The sequence below is a fragment of the Eucalyptus grandis genome, chromosome 7 (genome assembly GCF_016545825.1).
Source record: "Eucalyptus grandis isolate ANBG69807.140 chromosome 7, ASM1654582v1, whole genome shotgun sequence".
NCBI lineage: Eukaryota > Viridiplantae > Streptophyta > Magnoliopsida > Myrtales > Myrtaceae > Eucalyptus > Eucalyptus grandis.
In genome coordinates this window covers 46,539,872-46,561,655 of record NC_052618.1, presented here as the reverse complement: position 1 = coordinate 46,561,655, position 21,784 = coordinate 46,539,872, and the positions used below count along the sequence as shown (strand labels likewise).

At 42.7% G+C, this 21,784-nt stretch overlaps 1 protein-coding gene and 1 pseudogene across 2 annotated transcripts; both read left to right on the top strand.

Moving 5' to 3' along the window:
* The first annotated feature begins 10,595 nt into the window (after positions 1 to 10,595).
* Positions 10,596 to 12,106, top strand: LOC104453815 (annotated as a pseudogene). The gene has a single exon (XR_001979920.2). The product of XR_001979920.2 is annotated as an AP2/ERF and B3 domain-containing transcription repressor RAV2-like (transcript).
* Positions 12,107 to 15,582: 3,476 nt separating this feature from the next.
* Positions 15,583 to 20,692, top strand: LOC104453814 (methionine aminopeptidase 1B, chloroplastic). Its single transcript, XM_010068438.3, has 10 exons — positions 15,583 to 15,764; positions 15,971 to 16,052; positions 16,637 to 16,874; positions 17,423 to 17,584; positions 17,656 to 17,697; positions 18,380 to 18,451; positions 18,538 to 18,617; positions 19,899 to 19,996; positions 20,202 to 20,249; positions 20,378 to 20,692. Exons 1-10 carry the CDS (start codon positions 15,644 to 15,646, stop codon positions 20,521 to 20,523), a joined length of 1,089 nt encoding a protein of 362 aa, XP_010066740.2. The 5' UTR covers positions 15,583 to 15,643; the 3' UTR covers positions 20,524 to 20,692.
* Positions 20,693 to 21,784: the final 1,092 nt, after the last annotated feature.

The following is a 21,784-nucleotide window of genomic DNA, read 5'->3' as shown; positions in this document are numbered from 1 at the left end:
TTTATATTCCCAAGTTGAATATTACCTCATTAAAGTAGTACGTCCCCTCTTGCTCCACGTGATTTTATTATTTTAACCGCACTAGAGTTTACAAATATCTCTCGACGTCTCTTCGAATTTCACGGAAGATCTTTTTAAGTAGGTCGGGTCTAAATCAGGCGTTTCCAACACTCCTAATAACTCCTGTGCACAAAATTAATCTCTAGCGATGCTAATATAACGGGATTTCGAAGAGATTTCCTGATTTTCTAATATCCTAGTTTTATTGCTTAACTAGCCCGGGCAACGTTTCTGCATCAATCTGCGCTTTTGATTACTTAAACTCAATTTAGGCAATACGATTATGACCAAGGCCCTTATTTCCACCTGGCATATTTGGAATGACTGACTTTCCAATTCTTGTGCTATTCCCGTTCCTATTTACTCCAACGGTCCATTTATTGTAAACACCGGCTACGTGTATTATATATATAATATAAATAGCCGGGTCTTGATTATTTCTGTTGGCCGACGAGTCACTAGCAGAAAACTCAACCATGAGGGCAACGTTCGTTGCACGAAAACCGGGGACCGGGTCAAAGTAAACCCGACCCCTCTGGCGGGTGGGATGGGACTCCATTTCGGGGCGGGGCCCGCCGCCCCGGAAATGGGAGACGGCTTGCGATGCTGAGGTGGCAGCCCGCGATACGCCCGCCTCGCTGACGTGGCCGGCGGACCGAGAACGAATTCAATTCTTTTCACCTTTTCAGGGGGAGGGGGGAAATAAAGTTGAGGAGAAATAATAATTGCAACCTTATCTCTTCAGTGAAAGACACGGTCCGTCAGCCAATGGGATGAGTTCTGTGGGATACAGGGAGGCTACGGTGGGTGGGGTTCTATTTATGACGTCATCATCTCCCGTTCGAATTTCTTTCCACTCGATTGGAGACAGCCAACAAAAGCGACTTCGATTAGGTTCGACTCGCTCGAGAGGTTCAATACTTTAGTCGGGGTTACGCAATCTGATCCTATTTTCGGCATCTATTTTTTTGATAGAGAGATATGGTAATGATTAATGGCGATATGCAAACGATCTAAATAGTTCAATTACATCTCGTGAAAATGTAATGAATCATATATAAACAAGCATCTTAACTTGCTTTTAAGTTCATCCCTAGAAACTGAGTGTCCGATGATTTATTCTAAAAACATGCGGATGCTATTCAGAACATCAAGTAAGTGTCTTTGGTATCTTTGGCAACTGAAAAAAAAAAATTATTCCATTCTCTTCGGATTATTACAGCATGTCTTTTCCTGCTTTGGGAAAGTACATAAAATCCTCATCACTTCTCTTCAATTTATTCCTTAATTTTCTTTTTCTAGATATACATGCGAGCATCCTCTACCGAAACCCATCAAAAGAATCGATCAAACTACCTGACCAATCCCTAATTTACCTACACGATCTAGTTCATGCACCATCCACCACGACTCATAACCATTCCACCTTTGACCGCCATCTATGCCACTCCCGTCGATATCGGTGACCCCCCTCTCCTCTGCTGATCACAGCCCCCTCTTTCTCTCTCTTTCTCTCCCTTGATCTAGAAAGTCATGGGCCGTCACGGATGACCTTAGCTGGACATAATAGTCCCACGAGGAGGAGGGGACGAGATGGATGGAGAAGACAGAGACAGCGGTCGATAAGAGTTCAAAGCCGTGTGCACAGGACAAGATCCGATTAAAGTCGCATAGTACATCTACCGTATTAATCGCTAGGACGGCATCAAGGTTTCGAACATCATATTCCGTAGTGAACTATGTCAAGTCCGTCCAACGACAAACATAGCCCTTGGAAACATATGAAAACAACAAGCGAAAAGCAAAACCCTCGAAGAAGGAGAAGAATAGTCTTGAGATGGTTGCACCCCCGAATGTCGACTATTTCGTCCTTTCTCCACGACGTCAACAAATGGACGAGTCAACAACTTCAACTCCGCCGGTGGGCCGATGTTGGATGGAAAACAGAACGCTCGGCGTTCCGAGAAGTCCTCCTCGATATTCTGATTGATTGATTTTGACTCGTCTCAGTGTTGAAAGATGGGATTAAGAATTTCAGTGGCAAGTAATACTAAGACGAGCTCCACGAAGTCGTCCTCTGCACAAACGAACCACGGATTGGATTCTGAGGTCGTGTGGCCAAACTTTTCCTAATGTATATATTTAACGTCTCAAAGTCAACCGTGGGTGTCGGTCGGAAAGATCATCACGAGCGGCATCTCAATGAGCTATTCAAAGCGGGAGGCATTTGACCTTTTCTCCTCCTTTCACGGGATGGCATCACAAGACATGTTCAGACATGTTCATTTATATTCACACGAGAAATTTACGTGGTAATATACCCTTTTAATCCCATGATTGAAATTATGTTTCTTTAGAAGTGCGATGTGCCGTTTCAAGTTATTTTACGATAAGATATTGCATTAATCGATACTCGAATAAATCAATGAATACAACGGCTTTAACGGTAAATCTAATAATTGCGAGTAAGGTGTGATGAATTCTAAAGTTAGGATGTTTATAGTCTTTGAACCCTAAGGAACTAGCGAAAGAAACTACAATGACTGAAATAATTACTTTTCAAGAAGCAAATTACATGGGGCTAATCTGTTACTAAACTAATCACTTAAAAGTCTAGGTAGAGAAGCGACCACGTAATTTGACCCGAAAGTCCGAGTCTCTGTCCACGTCGGCACAAGAGAGATTAAGCGGCAGTCAACCAGCGGGTTCCGCTTCTATCGATGTCTGAACTAGTCTTTGTTTTGTTTTGTTTTTCTTTTTCTATTTTTAATTTTCAAATTCTCTTTTTTATTTTTATTTCATATTTGTATTTTGGTGCATGGTTCACTGTGTGTGCAACTTGTGTGATTCGCATGTGAACAGATCAATGCGTGCTGTCGACGTCTTGACCGAAGCAGAAAGTTCCAAAAAAATGGAAATAATTTAGGTGCATTTCCTTCTTTCTTTTTCCCGAAATAGTACTATTTTCCCGAGAACCGGAAAATAAAAAACAGAAAAAAGAACTACCCAAGTTTAGTAGTGCCCACAATGATGTGGATAGCACTAGATACAATTCTCTAGACCATAGCTCATTTCTTTTCCAACCCTTGATTGATTTATTTTTCTATGGACGAAAATTAAAAATAATATTCTCGTGGATAGTTCCTCAAAGCCAATGCACCTTGGATCAACTAATAATATCCTTATTGTGCAATAAAATTGGAAGGTCGTGTATTTCCTCTTTTATCATTGGAGAAGGCTTTTCCATCTTTCAACTAAGCATATGATTGTTCGGCTGCCGATATGATCAGTGCCCAACTTCTCGAGGAGAAGATAGTGGCTGTTGTGTTGGTGGCGGCGACGGCGGCTTCAAAGTGAAAGAAGGAGAAGCTCATGATTGTTTTGTTAGTAGCGCAGGAGGTGAACGATAGGGCTGCGAGACACCCGATCACAGGCAGCGCAATTGGTGTGAGTTTTTTTCTCATCGCAGAGGTCGAGAGTTCAAATATTCTCGTTGCTAAAGTGTCTGAAGTGAGGGTCTTGGTATTGGAGTCGTAGGCTAACTTCTCCCAAAGTTTACATTTAAATAGCGGCTTACAATGAGGCCCGACAGTGTCATTGGGCACTGAAGAGTCGTGTGATTTGCGAAGGGTGATTTTCAGCAATTCCTCGATTAACAAAAAAAAAAAAACAATAGGGCTACGAGACTCAGCAGAACTTCGAGCAAAATGAGGGGGAGAGAGAGAGAGTTGGGGTCTCTTTTATAATTTCATTCCTCACTTCTTCTTTTTATGGTGAAGTGAACATTCACATCGCGTTTCATCGTGCCCCGTTGTCCACGTTAGCATTTCTAGCATGTTCTGGCAGGAGAAAACAAATTTGTCCTGGATTTGTGCCAAAGAATATTATGGGGACCACAGTTGTAATGAGTAAAAAGTACGGGGGTCGAAAATGAGTTTTCGCAATAGTACAAGGACCATTTTTATTTTTTTCTAATTTGCCCTTTCTTACTTTCTTTTTTTCTTTTTTTTTTGGGAGGGGGGGCGGCGGCAGCTCAATCAATATATTTATTATGGAGCACATATGCATTGATGACGACGACTTTAAAATATTAAAAGTAGTTGAGCTTAGTGTCATCGTTCATCCAACTGCAAAATGCTCCATGTTGATCCCGTAGTGATCCTATAGCTCCTCTCATCATCCTTCCTACCTAATAAAATAAAACACAATCTCAAAGGGTCTGGAATTTGGTACAATTGAGATCACCATATAGCCAAAAAAGGGAATGGCCTCGAAAACTTCAAAACCTTTCGGGCTCACAAGTGACTCACGTCACGAAATCTCACATCACATCCAGTCGACATATCATCTTTCAAGCAAGTAAATAATACGGTTTTATTAACTCTATTCGTAGTATCGATCGAATCTCGTAAATCCTTTATCAAACGCTCGACTAGCTTAAATCCCTGGGACCATCTTCATATAAGAACCGATCTTTCCAATAGCCACGGGGTATTGATGGCAGTCGGAGCAGCACACGGGTCGGTCGTCGGTGGACACTGACGTGTCGGATTCATAACGGGTCGATATCTTGTGTCATTTAGAACCAGAAGAGATCGAGCCCCCTAAGGAAAAAGTGGCACATGTGTCGCACGATATCATTCTTTATCACCCCCCGGAACGATAAAATCACACGTTTCGATATCGTACGGCAACAGCAGGAAAACGATACGCACAAACATCGCTATCCCCGAAGCTCGTGTCCGATTCCCTCATCCGCCATTGGCCAGCAGATATCTGTTGCCGATTTGTATTATCTCGGAAGAAACATTTCTTTTTTCTATTGAATATGGAAAAATGACTATTGGCACTTGTAAACTTCGAGAATTCCCTCTTTGTTTATCGGGTCTTTTACGTGACGTGCGCACGAACTTGAGATGCGCATTGCCATTTCATGTTGCGCATTTGTTTACAAATTTAGAAAGAAGAAAAGAGCGTGGATGGATCGTTTATTTAATTGGTGAAGCAGTGAGAAGGGGGGAGCAAAAGTATGATTATTCTTTCGGGAATACATCCGAGAGATAAGGATGCATGAGTTCAGCATCGGCGATGGCCGACTCAGGAGATAACCCCTGTGACATAGGACGGACCAATGGCGAGGTTCGGAATTTCCGAAAGGCCATCATTAAGAATTCGTGGATGAAGAGATGATGGAAGATTAGAGCTAAAGTGGCACGGAGCAGTGCTGTCAAAGCTTTATCTGAATCAACAAGCTTTTATCTAGATCAAAAGGAGCAGCCTCGCCTTTTGATGGTACGTGGTAGTTGGTCACCACACAAATTGATTTTTTTTTCCTCCTTTTTCCAATAGAATTCGAGGCGAGGATGAGGAGAGACTATGCTTTAAGATATGCTTGGTAGATTTTGTTTATGCGAACCGGCAACATCAGCAAGATAAGCTATTTTAATTTCTGCTGCCTAGTGTATGAAGAAAATGAAGGAGTAATGAGAAAAAGGATGTTGACATGCGAGAAAGAACCATTGCCATATTTGTGTAGCTTGAGGCTGATTGTACATCGTGTGTTGCGCCGTGATGTCGAAAGGAGGTGCCTCTTTATCTTATGTGTACACTGAGATGACTTGGGATGATAGATCCTAGATCCACAAAGTAGGTCAGGGTGAGATTTATTCTCCATTTGTCTAGTGACGGAGAAATTATTGCATCGCCGTGTAGCGCGTGTACTAAACGAGTTCGGGATTATTGAATGCACTGGGTAGCATCGGATATGATGGTGGTGTACCATGCACGTACTAAACAAGTTTGGGATTATTGAATGTGGCGGGTTGCATCGAATATAATGGTCTAGATTCATTTTAGTAGATGTACTAGGTTCGCCGAATGATTTCTCAATTGAGATAATGTTCCAAAGCATAGATGTACAATTTAAGTTGACCAAGCATTTATTATGAGAAACAGTAGATTGAGGATAAAAAGTTTGTGCCTATATTTGGTATAGTCAAAATATGTTTGTTTAGAGGGACAAATGCAATATATAAGTCCTAAACACATTTTCATTGGCGAGTTAAGTCATAAAGCTTTAAAAAAGAATGTTCAATTGAAAATCAAATCGATTGTGGCGGCATTTTTTCACTGAAGAACGGCCTTTGGGATATGCGAGATTAAGGGTAGTTTAAACTATAATTGAAGAGTAAAATAGGTGCAATTGTTCGATAATATTCATAATATTTTCCTCAGACTTAAAATAAGAGTTTTAGTAGTCGTGCCAAACCAAATCGTGTCCATCACTAGTGCTTAAAAGGAGTTCAAACTCATTTATTGAAATCTCTCTTTCTAATTGAAATAAATTATATATGCATCATTTCTTTTTTAAAAGTGGTTATGCAGCGTTTATATCAAATTTCACGCGCCTCAATAATTGCACTTACTATGATCATGATTGAGAGAAACCCAAATGGATTAGCAAGTCGGCAGCTAGATTTACCCTTGTCCTTTTGCTTGTATAATTTGTACCCTTATTGACTAATGAAAAAGTTGCCACATGTTTATTCACTCGTGATGTGGGATCTCATGAAATAGGATCAAAACGGGAGTAATTTCTCTATCTTTAGATAAATTTCATCTACCATTACTGTCTAGGAAAAGAACTCCACAAGCAGCGATCTCCACCATTTATTTTATGATCATAACTACCCTCTCTCTCTCTCTCTCTCCATTACATTAAAACGCGACATCAAGAGTTAGAATGTGCAAAAAAAGATAATAAAAAAAATCAAGAATGGTTATAGTGCCCAGAAATCCTAACACTATCTTCCAAAAGCCAAGAACTCAAAATTCTTCCCATGTTTTGAATTCGTACACAACACTAATAACATCGAACCATATGAACACATGATCCACTCGAAATCCGATCATCGTGTATCACGGCCCTCCCGTCAATAGCTCGTGGTACATCCATCATAATAACATGTAAATCCATGGAGATGGGAGGTTCCACGGATTGACAGGTTGGCGGCCCGCGTGCATCAGAACATAGATGTAGACAGTAATCGGAATTTCAAAAGTGGGAAATAGAAAATCAAAAAAAGAAGAAGAAAGAAGTAAAAAGAAAAGGGGGACACGTTTAAAGAACAAAGATCTAAAACAAGGACGAAAAAAAAAAAAAAAAAAAAAAAACCAACAGTGCCGGTCCGGCGTGGGGCCGACGTTCACGTTCCCGGAATCGGTAGAGAAAGTTTGGCGAGATAGTTCGGAGAAAAAATCGAATTCGAAATTTAGGAGGCGACTCAAAAGGCCGGCCGGCTCGCCTTTTTTCCGTATCCGGGCGACCCCAACCGTCGTACGTTTCTCCTGTTTTTCCTCGAAAAACCCACGACGCTAGACGAGAAGGAAGAAAAGAAAAAAAGAGAAACCCGTAATAATGTCCTTTCGGAAAGAAAGGCTCGCAATGATGTCCAAAACAGTAATTTCAATTTTATCTCGGGGGGATTTTGGCAGGTGCGTGGAGAAATTTTGAGAAAAATATGGGGGTGTGGATAAAGAAAAACGCGTGAAGAATCTATCGGCGGGGCCCGCGGTGGTGGTGGGGGCAGATAAGATATATATCGCGTCGACGGGGGGCACGGGGGGAGGAGGGGCGAAATGGTAATTCCCGCCCCGCCCCCGGCTCGACCCACCGTCTCGGGGCGCTTTGGTTTTCCACCAAACTCGCGCTCGCGCGCGTGGGGCCCCCGCCGGCTCGTTTCTAGACCCCCCGGGATCGTCGGTACGGAATTCCCACTCCGCCACCCCCGTGCTCTTTTTGATTTGTTCGAATAATTAGCAGAGGTAGATCCTATTTTTCCTATGCTATATAGTTGTCATTGAGGATGGTTCGGCTGGGGTCCGTTGGCTCCGTTGCCTCGGGACATTGAGGTCGAGCGATCGCCTGTCCCGATTGCGTTCCGTTCGTGATTGTCCGTACAGTTCCAGGAGGAGCATGTCTCACGCGGTGTGACACGAAATCATTTATTGTGGAATTGAATGAACAGAATTTGAAGGTGTTTAATCACTCGATGGTTTGGCTTTTTTGAGTGCGATGTTTAAGAAGCAGATGGCGAAGACGGGAGTAAAGTTCTTGTCCCCCCGTGACTCAATTGCTCGAAACTATGAATGTGGATCGAAATCGAGGGGTTTTCGTTAGACATCAACGTCGACCGTCGACCGTCGACCGCGACTTCGTTCATAACCATGCAGACAAAGGGCTGCGATCCGACAGAGTCAAACGAGTCAAGGAGCACCGGCGTGGAGCCTCTGGCACCGCATATTTTGCTCTCAACACACCGCGCTCTCTCCTCGAGCAACACATTTGGGAAGTACGAAATCCCTCTTCCGAGCCCTCCGCATGAAAAACAAGAATCACGATCCGAAGGCAGGATCCATATCCAAGAGAGGCAGTGGGGGTCGTTTTCTTTTTGTCACTTAGGAAGGCGACCAACGAACTCCTGCTCCTCTAGTGGCTCAGACAGCCCGGCTCGTCATTTTCCCATCCTCCCTCTTTTGAACCTCTCTACTTTCCTTTTCGCCAGTCGGGACAAATCGCCCCCCGCGCGGTCGACATTCATTTGGCGCATGAAAAATCGCAAATGTAAAAGCAGTGCTAAATTCCCAAATTACTTTTTCCCGAACAAATTATTGCAAGCCCTCCTCCTCGATCGTGGGACGTACAGAGCGGGGAGGGGAGGGAGGGACGGAGTGCGGGGTTCGTGCATGAACGATGTCATCGGGGCTCGACAAAACAAAGCCAACAAAAAAACAACAGAGAGAGAGAGAGAGAGAGAGAGAGAGAGAGGAGAGATAATGTTGGAGCAGGTGGGTAATGGGGGTGGTGGGGCGCTGATGATGAGAATACAAAGGTTTGAACCTAGCAGAAAAAGACAAACGGGGGGTTCGCGAGGGCGAATGGGATCGCACCAGGTCAGCGTCAGATTTATGGGGGGGGAGGAGAGAGAAAGGGGTTTGTCCCTGTTGTTGGATGATGAGCCCATCCATCTGTCCTTCGAGTTTATCCATCTGGGGGAGGGGCGGGACCCGCGACCCATCCTAGTGGATATAATCTACCAAAACTACAGCTAGAGCTAGAGAGAGAGGGCGAATCCCGCCCTCGGTTCGTGAACAACTTGCGCGTCGATGGTTTTGGGGGATGGCGATTGGTGGGGGTGGGGAGAGACTGCGGATGATGACGGAGCGAGATCTATGACGAGAGAGAAGGTGGTGAGGATCTTCTGGACTGCAGCGGCAAGGATGGGGAGAAGATATTATTAGACTATGGGATTGGCCGATGGTTAAAGCCGAAAGCTTTTTACCCACACAAGATGAGATTTGAGATTTGAGATATTAGAGGGAGGCCATGCTGAGAAGCAGCAAAAGATCGTGAAGTTCAGGAGGGAAAGAGGGGGGATGCACCTACCAAAAACTTGGTCCGATGGTCATGTGAACTCCATCAACTTGCTGACTCCCGAGGACCCCACCTCCCTTCCCTATTTATTGAAATGCCCATTTTCTTTTTGAGCCCGCGAATCCTACAGTCTCACGCGCATCCGAAGCACTCGAATCCCGATTGGAAACCTCTCAATCCTTCTAAAAAAGATGCCGTCACGAGTTTGATGAACGTTTTCTTTCTCCTCCTGATGGTGGGGTTTTAGTTTAGGAGCGTGTAGATGGGGGTTCGCGAAAGTAGAGTGCGTGTGAGTGATCGTTGAAATGGAAAACGCTCGATGTTTGCACGCTCTAAAATATTTGAATGTGGATACACATTAGAATTGCTCTAAGAGAATGTTCACAAAAACGACATTACAATTTGAACTGATCTCTCGATTGAGATGAATAGTGTAAGTCAATTAGCACGTTTTGAAAATTTAAGCTCACAATTGATAATTGAGCATACCACTAGCTACCTACTTGAGGCAGGGTTCTTCGCCCTAAATGAAACAGACAAATAGTGTGAAATTATGGAAAATACAATATGTATTGAGATGAAATGTTAGTTATTTATATTTTAATGACAGTTGAATATAGGGTGATTGAAAAGTATCGAGCACCTATTATGCGAAAAAAGCATGGGTAAGTCAAATTGGTTTACAGGCTGGTTTACACCGGATGATAAGACAAGCTTCAAATAACGATTTAAATAGGGAAGAAAACATACAGCATTTGTAATTAGTGTCAGATGTCATGCTAATTGTTTATATCGATCTTTACTATAAAACTAAACATGATTAGAAGATGAAATTCTGTGAGTCTACTCTATCTCTCTCTCTCTCACTTTCTCTCTCTAGCTCTTAAGACCCATGACGATGAATCTTCCTGGTACCTTACCACAGCCCTCACCCCATGGAGTTGACCCACCTACAGCCACATCCCCATATCTCCCCATTTATCTCACGCGCACGCACAGAAATACTAATTTTAACTGTATTTTCTCTTCAAATACAAACATAAGAAACTTAGAAACTGTTGCCCTGTTTCCCTGCCCACCTTCTCTCTATATATATTCCCCACATTCCTTGCTTTCCACCCAGCCAACTCATTCATTCATTCACCCTTCCATCTCTCTCTCTCTCTCTCTCTCTCTCAGCTAGACAAACCAAAACTCGACCGGCAAGCAACACACAGAGCAATGGATGGTATCAGCTGCACCGACGAGAGCACCACCAGCAGCGACTCTCCATCCTTCTCCCCCCCGCCCGCCAAGCCCTCCCCGCCGCCGCCGGGGAGCCTGTGGCGCGTCGGCAGCGCGGCCAGCACCGTCCTCGACCCCGCGCCGGACGGCGGCGCCGAGGCCGAGTCCCACAAGAAGCTCCTCCTCCAAGTACAAGGGCGTCGTCCCCAGCCCAACGGCCGCTGGGGCGCCCAAATCTACGAGAAGCACCAGCGCGTCTGGCTCGGCACCTTCAACGAGGAGGAGGACGCCGCCCGCGCCTACGACATCGCCGCCCAGCGCTTCCGCGGCCGCGACGCCGTCACCAACTTCAAGCCCGATGGCGCCATGGACCCCGCCGAGGCCGACTTCCTGGCCAAACACCCAAGCCCGAGATCGTCGACATGCTGCGCAAGCACACGTACCGCGACGAGCTAGAGCAGAGCAAGCGGAGCTACAGGGGCTCCGCCGCGGAACGGGCCGGGAGGGGCGGGTTCGGGCCGGGGCGGACAGAGTGGTCGGCCGCCGCCCGGGAGCAGCTGTTCGAGAAGGCCGTGACGCCGAGCGACGTGGGGAAGCTGAACCGGCTGGTGATCCCGAAGCAGCACGCGGAGAAGCACTTCCCGCTGCCGGGCGGGCCGGCGGCGACGATGAAGGGCGTACTGCTCAACTTCGAGGACGTCGGCGGGAAGGTGTGGCGGTTCCGGTATTCGTACTGGAACAGCAGCCAGAGCTACGTGCTCACCAAGGGTTGGAGCCGGTTCGTGAAGGAGAAGAGCCTGAAGGCCGGCGACACCGTCTGCTTCCAGCGGTCGACCGGGCCGGACAAGCAGCTCTACATCGACTTCAAGCCGCGGGGCCAGCCGCCGGCCGGCCCGGCCGCGCCGCCGCCGCCGCCCGTACAGATGGTGAGGCTGTTCGGGGTGAACATAATGGAGGTGCCCTATTGCGGTGGTGGGAAGAGAATGAGGGATGTGGACTTGTTGTCGTTCGAGTGTAGGAAGAAGCAGCAGATGGTGGTTGGCGCTTTGTAGCACCTAACATCTTCCATCTTTTGATCTTCTCCTTTGAACTTCTTTCCCTTAGGTTTTTGAATTTTCCTTTTTTCCCTTAGTTGTTATCATGTTTTGTGAATTATATGAGGAAGAAAGAGGGGGGTTATGTTGTAGATCCAAATCAATTGTATATTTTTACAAGATAGATGTTGAAGGGGGGGAAGAAGAAAATCTAAAAAATTAGGTGCAAAGAAGGAAAAGTCTCCTGGAAGATAGAAATAATCAACAGTCAAGTTGCACCCTTTTAACATGTGAGCTTGCAGAATTCTTCTCTCTCTCTCTCTCTCTCTCTTTGAATTCAATGTTTTCTATTTTATTTTTTTGTTCCATATAAGGTTGATGGACATATATCTACCTGTAAATATAAGTGACACATGAGTTTTCTGTATCGTGCTCCTCTTTTGTGGGGGAAAAAAATAATTGATTCTCATTTTGGCACACTATCCAACTTGCTCTCCTAGTTTAGTTTTTGCCATGTTGAGCAAAATGTACATGTTGCTTTCTAGAAATATCTGGTCGGCAAGGAGCCACTTACTTTTGGTTGTTGTGTCCCTGACTTATGAGCTAAGAGCCCTTCTCCCGAAGTTATGCGATTATTTTATTGTGGAGTTTTATCGACATGGTTTTCTAAAGTGTTCTAATGATCTCTTCTTATTCACTTGTAAGGAATTGGGTTTACAGCCAGCTCACCGGGAGGATCGTCCTCCCTAATCGCTCTCTGCTATCTTCGAATTGAAGTCGAAATTTGAGTGGCTGCACTAATTCCAGCCAGTGGGACAAACCCAGGGAGCTACCCGGGATTAGCCAATAGGATTGTAATATGACTATCAATTAACTATGGATACTGACGAATCTGTCTAGATGATGAGGTCTCAATCCAATACACTGCATTTGAACAATCAACCTTAATTTTTGGCACCCGATATGGAGATTGATCATTAGTTTTTTTCCTCAAAATTAGAGCCATATAAATAAATAAATAAAAACTCGAGAAAGAATTCAAATGGGTCTGGACTTCGTCATTCTTAATTGCATTCACTACCAGCGTTTTATAGGGTCATATTTATCAAAACATGGATAAAAAGAGGAGGAAAAGTGGATATAAAAAAAAAAAAAGGTTCATAAGGTTAAAATGTCGATCATGTATGATTTGGAACCAGTGGCGCAGCTAGATAAGGATGAGAAATCAAAATGCTTTTGAGATAGACAAGTTCCCTTTTGCCTCCATTGTTAAGTCTTATTACAGAGCATTGCGGTTGTCTTCTTTTTTTCTTTTGATTAGTGACAGATAAGCTTCGACTTTAAAATTTTTATTCGCACGTAACGTTTCGATTCGGCCGACGCTAGCGTTGGCACCTTTTTCTGTAGGAGAGAGGCGCAAACGGAATTCGACAATGGGTTCTGCAAAACTGTTGGTATCTGTTGCAGAGTGCAGGGGATGACCTGCTTAAGCCTTTTCTCTTCCCCATTTTTGATTTATCTTTAGTCATTCGTTAGGTCGTCTTCCACAGTGTAACGAGACCAAAAGCACCATGGATGTTGCCAATTTGATCAAGCGTGAATGGCTAAAAAACGAATGATAATATGCCAGCCATTTGTTTAATGGAATTCGTTATCAGCCATGAAAGAATCAAACCTGAATCTGCGTGTGCTGCGGTATATATCGAGTATGTATTCTCTGTACTGTCAAAGTAGGATCGCTAATCAAACATTAAACAATCGGAAAAGGCTTTTCTCTCGAAGTTAGGGCTACTTTGACAAGACTTTGAGAATAATGTGTTATGTAGCTGATTATATTCCACCATCTCTTGCCATCAAGAATCGTTTAGGATGCTGATTATAATCGCTCAGCTGGATGGGTCAAATCTTGCTACCGCAACTCAATATTCTACTCGAACTTGACTAATGATGATCTGCATATGTGCGCCCGCGCGTGTACATCTGTATAGATATATATGTATATATATGTGTGCTAGTTTTAGGTCCATATGTGTCTCTTCCCCGATGTATGCGTGCATGTATCTACGTACATGAGTTCATGCAACGTCCCCATCGATTGGGCTCTAGCTCGAAGGCCCAAAAGAAAATTTGTTATACAGATAAACTCTAGCATAAACGTCAACAACAAACAATCCCACGTCACGGGGTTCGAGGGTAGCAGCATCTCCAACTTGCAAAGTGCTACCAATATTTACTTATTTCCATTGGGTTCCTCGCTTTAATTCTAATCATTAAATGCACTGAACTTTCAACGTCTTGGACGATCGATGCAGTTCGACCAATTCCTCTAGTTTCAAGCAAGTCCCCACACGGCAATGAATTGGTGTCTGGAAATAGGCCACGTGCAGCAGTTCCTGAAAAATGGGGCGGGTCAAAGTGCACCGACGGCGGGAAAAAAAAAAAAAAAAAGAATTTGTAATGCCTTCTATGATCGACATCCAAATTATGGCACTTGACTGTAAATCAACTGAACGTCGGTGATCAAGAATAATTTTTAGTTAAGAAACAGTCGATCCACCAGTAGAATAACGGGTATTTCTCAAATAATGGGAAAAACGCAAAAAAAAAAAAAAATAAATTATGAACCTATTGCATTAATACAAGTTTAGATATGAACATTTTAACGAGATTAATTTAATTTCAAATATTTTCATATTGATACTAATTGAGTCCATTTGACCAATTTAGATTTAAAATTGTTAATGTGAACATTGGTTATCTTACATAACATGATCAATGCTATCGTGAAAAAATTTTGTAATAATTTTTGTCTCTTTCTTTTTTGCTTTCTCTTTTTTTTCCCTCCACCAAACCTTTGTGATGGTCGCTAGAGGTCACTAGCAAGAACGAGGGTTGAGATGCCCTCGCCAACATTTGGCAAGGGCTAGCAGGGCTAGATGAGGCTACCCCTTGCCGAGAGGACCCCTGGCCAACCCTTGTTGGCCTCTAACAAGGCCCCTTGCCATCCCTAGAGGCTGTCGAGGCCCCTTGCACAACCCTATCAAAGGTTGGCTCACTTGGATGGCGAGAGATTTGCCTAAATGAAGATTTTTGGCCCTCATTAGTGGCCGACAACCTCCATCGGCCATCATGAAGGATGGAAGAGGGAAAGGAAAAAAAAAAAGAAAAAAAGAATTTTTTTTAATAAAATTTTATAAAATTGTCTAGTCATCGATTGCTATGCCGCATAGGACGGTCGATGCTTGTGTTAGTAATTTCCACTTAAATGAGTCGAATGAATTCAATTGGTACTATGTGAAAATGTATATGATTAAATTGATCAAATCAAAAAATTTAAGATTAAATTGATATAAATATAATAAGTTTAAGACTTTTTAGTATTTTTACTCTCAAGTAATATAGGAAAATACTTACGTGGTTGTTGTTAATCTACTATGAGACTAATAATATGTTCTTGCCTACAAAAAAAAAAAAAAAATAGAAATTATTGTGAGATTCATTCCTTTAAAAATTTGTAACCACGACATGGCGTTACTCTTACAGTGGCACAAAAATTATCATACTAGCACAGCCCGTATGGTACATAGCACTAGTTCCAATTTTTTGGATCTAGGGGTGCTGCGCTATTAACTTCCATGCTGCGGACTAAGATTACTGATTTCTTTGACGGGTCAAAGACAGCGCATCCCATCTGCAACGAATTCCTTTTTTATGTCATGGGCAGGCTCGTCGAGCAAGGCTCTTCGGCCCACTTGGGAAAAGGTCGTTGGCCCAGCCATCTTTTTCAGGCCCAGCCCACTCGTCGAGCTCGATATTATCGCAATTCAGAGTCTCCGTCCCTCCGTGTCGCGGTTTCATCCTAAAGGTCGGAGCTTTTTCTTGGCGCAGAGAGATGGCGGACTCCCTCGCCCGCTCAGCGTCGCTGCGGCTCTCGCCGTCGTCGTCATCGCCGTCGTCGAAGTCTTCCCTCTTCGCCGGGGCGCCACTCGTTTTCTCGCCCGCTCCCGTTTCCGGTTGGTGCTCTAAAGTTCTTCTCTTTATACCTTTTCGTAGTTCTTTTGCTGGTCTTGTTAAGTCGCGCAATGGTCCTGCTAGGTTGACGAGAGCTTGATTAGGAGTTACTGGATACTTCCGTTCGGTCTTTATCCGTGGTAGTTTGGTGCTAGTGAAGCTGCTAATGTTTGGCATGACAAGGCCTCTTTCTGTTCGCATTTTTCAGTGAAGCCGACATGTCCGAAGGGGCGACTGGTCATTGTTTGCAAGAAGGTGTCCGGCTTGGAGGAGGCCATGAGAATCAGGAGGTACCTTTACATACATAAAAATGAGGACCCTCTTGGCATCTAAGTTTGTGCTGTACAAGTGTATTGTGGTAGCAAGGGAGAACAGAGCCAATTCTTAGCGAGCATCGGGTTTCTGCTTGTGCGGATTGGCATCTTTGTATAAGTCGTTTGTTTGTCTCGAAGATTTTGTCTATTTACGCGAAAGCCTTAGTTGTTCGGACCCTGTTTTGAATTCCCGTCCCCTGTAAAGGTCCATTTGAAATGGTGGCATGCCCAGGGCAGATAGGGCTGCCAGCACCTTGGCCGAGTGATTAATTGTTAAAACTCTCTGTAAATGTCTTGTCTGATTTATTTGTGTGATTCTGGTGAGATTGAATTTAATATCTAAACCAAACACGTTGACTGCCTCTGCCGGCATTTGATGCACAGAACCAGAGATTCCTAGGAATAAGGATTGTTCTAAAGTGATTCACTTGGGGAGGATGATTTCTTGCTCTTGGAAGTTACTTTTCCACTCTTGTCTCAGTTTGTTTTTTCCTCCTCTCCTTGCTGCTGATTTATGGTTATTTTGCGCTGATATAAGTCTGTTACTATGAAAACCCCAGAGAACGTGAACTTCAAAGCACAAAAAGGTTCAAAAGAAGGCCACCTTTAAGGCGTGGAAGGGTATCTCCACAGCTTCCTGTGCCTGACCACATACCAAAGCCTCCTTATTTTGGTTCAACGTTGCTTCCAGAGCTTGCTAGTGAATATCAAATTCATGATTCTGACGGCATTGCTCACATGAGAGCTGCATGTGAGCTTGCTGCTCGTGTTCTTGATTATGCAGGGAAAATGGTCAAGGTGAGATTATGCTTTATGAGAGGAGTTTCTGCTTTGGAAATTAGAAATATACTAGCGGAATGTAAAAATATACTGGTATGAGCTGACAAGGAAGTCAACGATGTCCTAGTATAATAACTTTAGATGCTGTATGGTTCTTTGATTTCAGCTGATCTGTGACATTCTTTCAATCTTTTGCTACTGTTTTTTGTCAGCTCAAGTAGTCTTTCCTTTATGTCTCAAAACTTAAATGCAGGTTTACATGTTTATGGTGGCCTCAGTCTTAGTACTTGGAGTGAGAGGTTATCTTCTGGTGATGGAATAACATGCTCTTTCTTGTGGTTGAATTTTCTGAATTAGGGTGGTAAAGCAAATAATGGATTGTACCTAGGGCATTTGAAGTTGACATGAGTAGAACTAGGACGACAAGTAGCAATACCTGCCCTTATACCAAAAGAAACATACTGAAATTCACTCTGGAAAGAAATATGAGATTTCATGTTCTAATGTTTATTTGTGCTCCTCCTTTTCAGGGAATTTTGTGCTTAACTTTGCTTTTATTTTGCTAGCCATCAGTGACAACAGATGAAATAGATAAAGCAGTGCACCAGATGATTATTGAAGCTGGTGCTTATCCTTCACCTCTTGGCTATGGAGCATTTCCCAAGAGTGTATGCACATCAGTTAACGAATGCATGTGCCATGGAATACCGGATTCTCGTCAACTACAGGTCCATATTGGCTCAAAGTTCTCAAATAAGAAGCCCATTATTTTCTTATCAATGATCGCAATCTTTTGCAGGATGGAGACATTATAAACATCGACGTGACTGTCTACTTAAATGTAAGTGTTTGTCAATCAATTATTAGCTGAATGCTGTACTTAATAAGTGTAACTTACAAAGTTATTGTAGTCTTGTTACTCTCATATGCCTAGATCTGAATCAATTTAATTAGCTATTACTGGAGGGAATATAGTCTGCGTGTGTCTAGAGGAAGTCGATCTATCTCTTTCAGAGATGCACACTCTGTACGTACCCGCAGACAGAAGATCGATCTGTGTAATCTAATTAAGAGATCAGCTTTAAATGATCGTTTGCTTGAATATACTAGTAGTCACTTGAAAGTAAGAAAAAAGACGCATCAGTGTCATATGTTGATGAAGGAAGAAAATGATGACATTCAATTTTAAACCTGTATATACACAAGTAAATACATGTGTCGTCCTCGTTGATTCTAAGACATGGGCTATTGTGTCTGTTTTAAATTACTTAAGTTCATGTTGTTATGATTCAATTGGGGTCCCTTCCCCTCCTCCCTCCTGTCCATGTTTATTTGCCTGGGTCATGGTCTGCAATCTGGTCATCCCTGTCTCATTAGAGGTTGCTGTTTCTGTATCATTAATCTAATTGGACTTTATTCTTACGAAGTTGTCAATGTCGAGTTCCCTTAACCAAAGCTAAAACTTCTGTACGATAGCGGAGTTGGTTGTCTTCTCTGATGCCAATTCTCTCCGTGTCTGTTAGGGTTATCATGGAGACACGTCAAAGACTTTTCTCTGTGGGAATGTCAGTGATGCACTCAAGAAACTTGTGCAGGTGAAAATTTGCTTATGGTTTGGTCTGGTATTGCTACTTCTTCCTGTCCATCTCCTATGGAGTTCACGCTGTGCTTGTCATGGTAGGTTACTGAAGAGTGCATGGAAAGAGGCATAGCAGTTTGCAAAGATGGTGCAAGTTTTAAGAAAATTGGAAAGAGAATAAGGTTTGTTTCAGCTTCTTTACAAATGTTGGTCAGTAGTTTCTCTGTAAATTTTGTCCGTGTCGACTCACTTTGGATGCTTGATTTTTGTATTGAGAATTGGCTTTGGAAGATGTAGATTGAAAATAAGAGAAATTCATTTTCTCAGTTTCAATTGTAGTAGCACAAAATTTGCATGTCTTTCGGGTCATTGCCATTTGGTGCAAGTTACCAGTTAGCTATATTACAGTTTCTGCTTGATTGCAATCTTACAGCAGAAAAATCATAGATAATGTCAGGATAGTTCCTTAGGTTTGCTGTATAACAAAAATACTACTACAATATAGCAGTCATGTGTATTCTTCTATGCTGGATGCTGGACTAATTTGCTGACAAAAATTCAGATCTTATTTGCATGGAACTACAAGTAGTTTGATTAGTCTAGGGGAGGGGGATCAAGATCAAGAAGTTATCAATTTTTTTTTTTTTTTAAGAATTTGATTGATTAAGGGAACAAATTCGACAGGGGGATTCTGAAATTGCAGAGGCTTGGTTCGATCAAGCCACTGAGTATTGGAAACAACCTATAGTGCTCACTCTTGGACCATATGCATCTCAGTTAGTTTAAATCTAGTAGAACATTGATCAAGATCCACAAACAATACTACAGCTGGAGTTGCTTAAATGTCATGAAAAACACGAACTTTTGACAGGTCTAGAAACGACTTGATGGAGATAAATTTGAAAGTAGAATATACTTTTTCTTTTTCGCATTTTCATGTGGAAAAATGGGATAGGGCTAGAAAGGTGTAGGGTATGTGTGAGCAGAAACACTGCACAAAACAATGAAATGATTCCAAACTGCCAATCTCTTAAACTAGTTACTTCCTTTTTTATTTGAATATGATTACCATCTTAACTGAAGAATTTTTCCACTATTTTTCTAGATTTTTACGTGACGAGAAGTTTGATGTTCTTTTCTAAAGGAAACTTAGTTTTCAGTTGCTACTAGATATTATTAAGAAGATTTGGGCATCAGATTTTCTTTAGACTGCATTTACAATTTGAGAAGAATCAAAGGAAGTGTTGGTTCAATTTGCTTGGGATAGAACATTTGTCACTGAGCAGTTATAGCTTATAGAGAGTACAATCTCAGAGCCTGTTATTCTGCTGCTGTTTACATTTGTGCCATTGTTTAGTGGATATTTCAGATTTGGCATGCTTGGGTAAGCATGAACTGCTTAACCTCGTTATTTGTTTTGGGAACAGTCGTCTGAACATTTTTATGCATCTTTATGCCTCCAGTGAGCATGCCGAGAAATATGGCTTTGGAGTGGTTGAGCGGTTCGTTGGGCATGGAGTCGGAACTGTATTTCATTCTCAGCCAGTCATTTATCATCATCGTAAGCCCCTTCCCTTAATTCTTTATCTACTCGCCTCATTGTTGGATTAGGAAAAGCTAGACTGGTGATAGAAGAATGAGCGTGAAACGCCGTGGCATGACCACTGTATACGAAAATGCGTCAACCGGCATTGAGAAATCGTGGGTGTGGAATCTGAAACCGAAACTCGGTCACTTTCCTTAACATGTCATGCTTTGTCGAGCAGGAAACGAAGAGCCTGGGACGATGGTCGAGGGACAGACGTTCACAATCGGTGAGTCCATCGCCAAATTTCCTGCAAAACTCTTGAGAAACCTTTGCTTATTTACATGTCACTCGAAGTTAGCCGCAAAATTTTCTCGCATTTGCCGCGGACAATAACCGTGACATGTTGGTGCGCAGAACCGATCCTTACATTGGGAAGTATAGAGTGCAGAACGTGGCCGGACAACTGGACAACTCTCACGGCCGACGGCAGCCCGGCCGCCCAGTTCGAGCACACCATTTTGATCACTAGAACAGGAGCTGAAATTCTGACCCAGAGTTGAGAAACATCATTTCCCTTTGTCCCTCATTTTTTTTTTTGGGCGGGGTATTAGCAGAAGTTCATTTTTGCTCTCTTATGTATTTGGAGCAAAGTGTACAGAAAGTTCCTCAAAGGTTGCAAATGCTCATGTCTAATTCTATGTAATTTAGTTTTTATATTATTTTACATTATATTTTTGGCCAAAACCCGAACTTTGTAAATGAACCTCGATTCCCAAATCAAAATCTTAATTGGGTTTAATCCGATTTAATCGCGTGTTACTCAACAAATTTCGTGCTACCTACTGATTTCGTGGCACGAGGTGGATCAAGGCTGTGCCGTCTTCCTATTGGTGCGTGTGTTACACGCTCCCGTGAGAGCGGGTGAAAGTAGGCCCACGGGAAGCTTGAGATGAGGAAAAAGGGTCGGGTTGGGCTAGGCGCGTAGATGGCGCGTAGATCCGCGAGCAACGTGGACCGTCTCGCGACGCGGCGTGGGCACGCGGTGCAATTCACGCTCCCTGGATTCCGAATTTCTTGGCTCTTGTCCGCGTGCCGTCCGGTCGTGATTTGGGATCCCCGACCGGACGCCAAGCATATTCGGTTTGCTTCGGACAATGGTGGACTAGTGCTTCCACGACACGCGTGCTTCTTTGGAATATTTCAATCTCGAGATAACTATTTAAAAAGTTCTAAATTTATTATTATGCGACCTATTCAATCATGAATTATTTAATTGTACCACTTTACCGATTTAAATTCTAAACTTCTCATTTGTGTTAATTTAATTCCGAATCTTTTGATGATTTGTTAATTTAGTCATAAATTTTTTGACAACTTGTGAAAAATAAAGAATAAAAAAAAAATTTAAAAATTTAAAAATTTGTTTACATCAATAATAGGCATGTCATGTAAGATGGCCGCCGATTGACTGATGTATATGTCAATGATTCACGACAAGACACGTAATGAAAAGTGTTCGAATTGAACTTAAATGCATTTGATGTCATGAATAGGTCAATCCATTTATATGGAAGAAAGTACCCAAAAAAGTGTTAAATTCATTGCATTTATAACTATTCAGTTATAAACATTTTAATTAGATTAATTTAGACCTAAATATTTTACATTTATGCCAACTGAAATTGGTCGAAAATCACGAATGTAGATTTTGGCCATATTATGTGGTATAATTAGCGTTGAAGTAGACATTATTAATAATTTTTTTGAAAAAAATTGAATTTTTTCCCCTTTCATTTTTTGCTAGTGAGAGTTGCAGCCCTT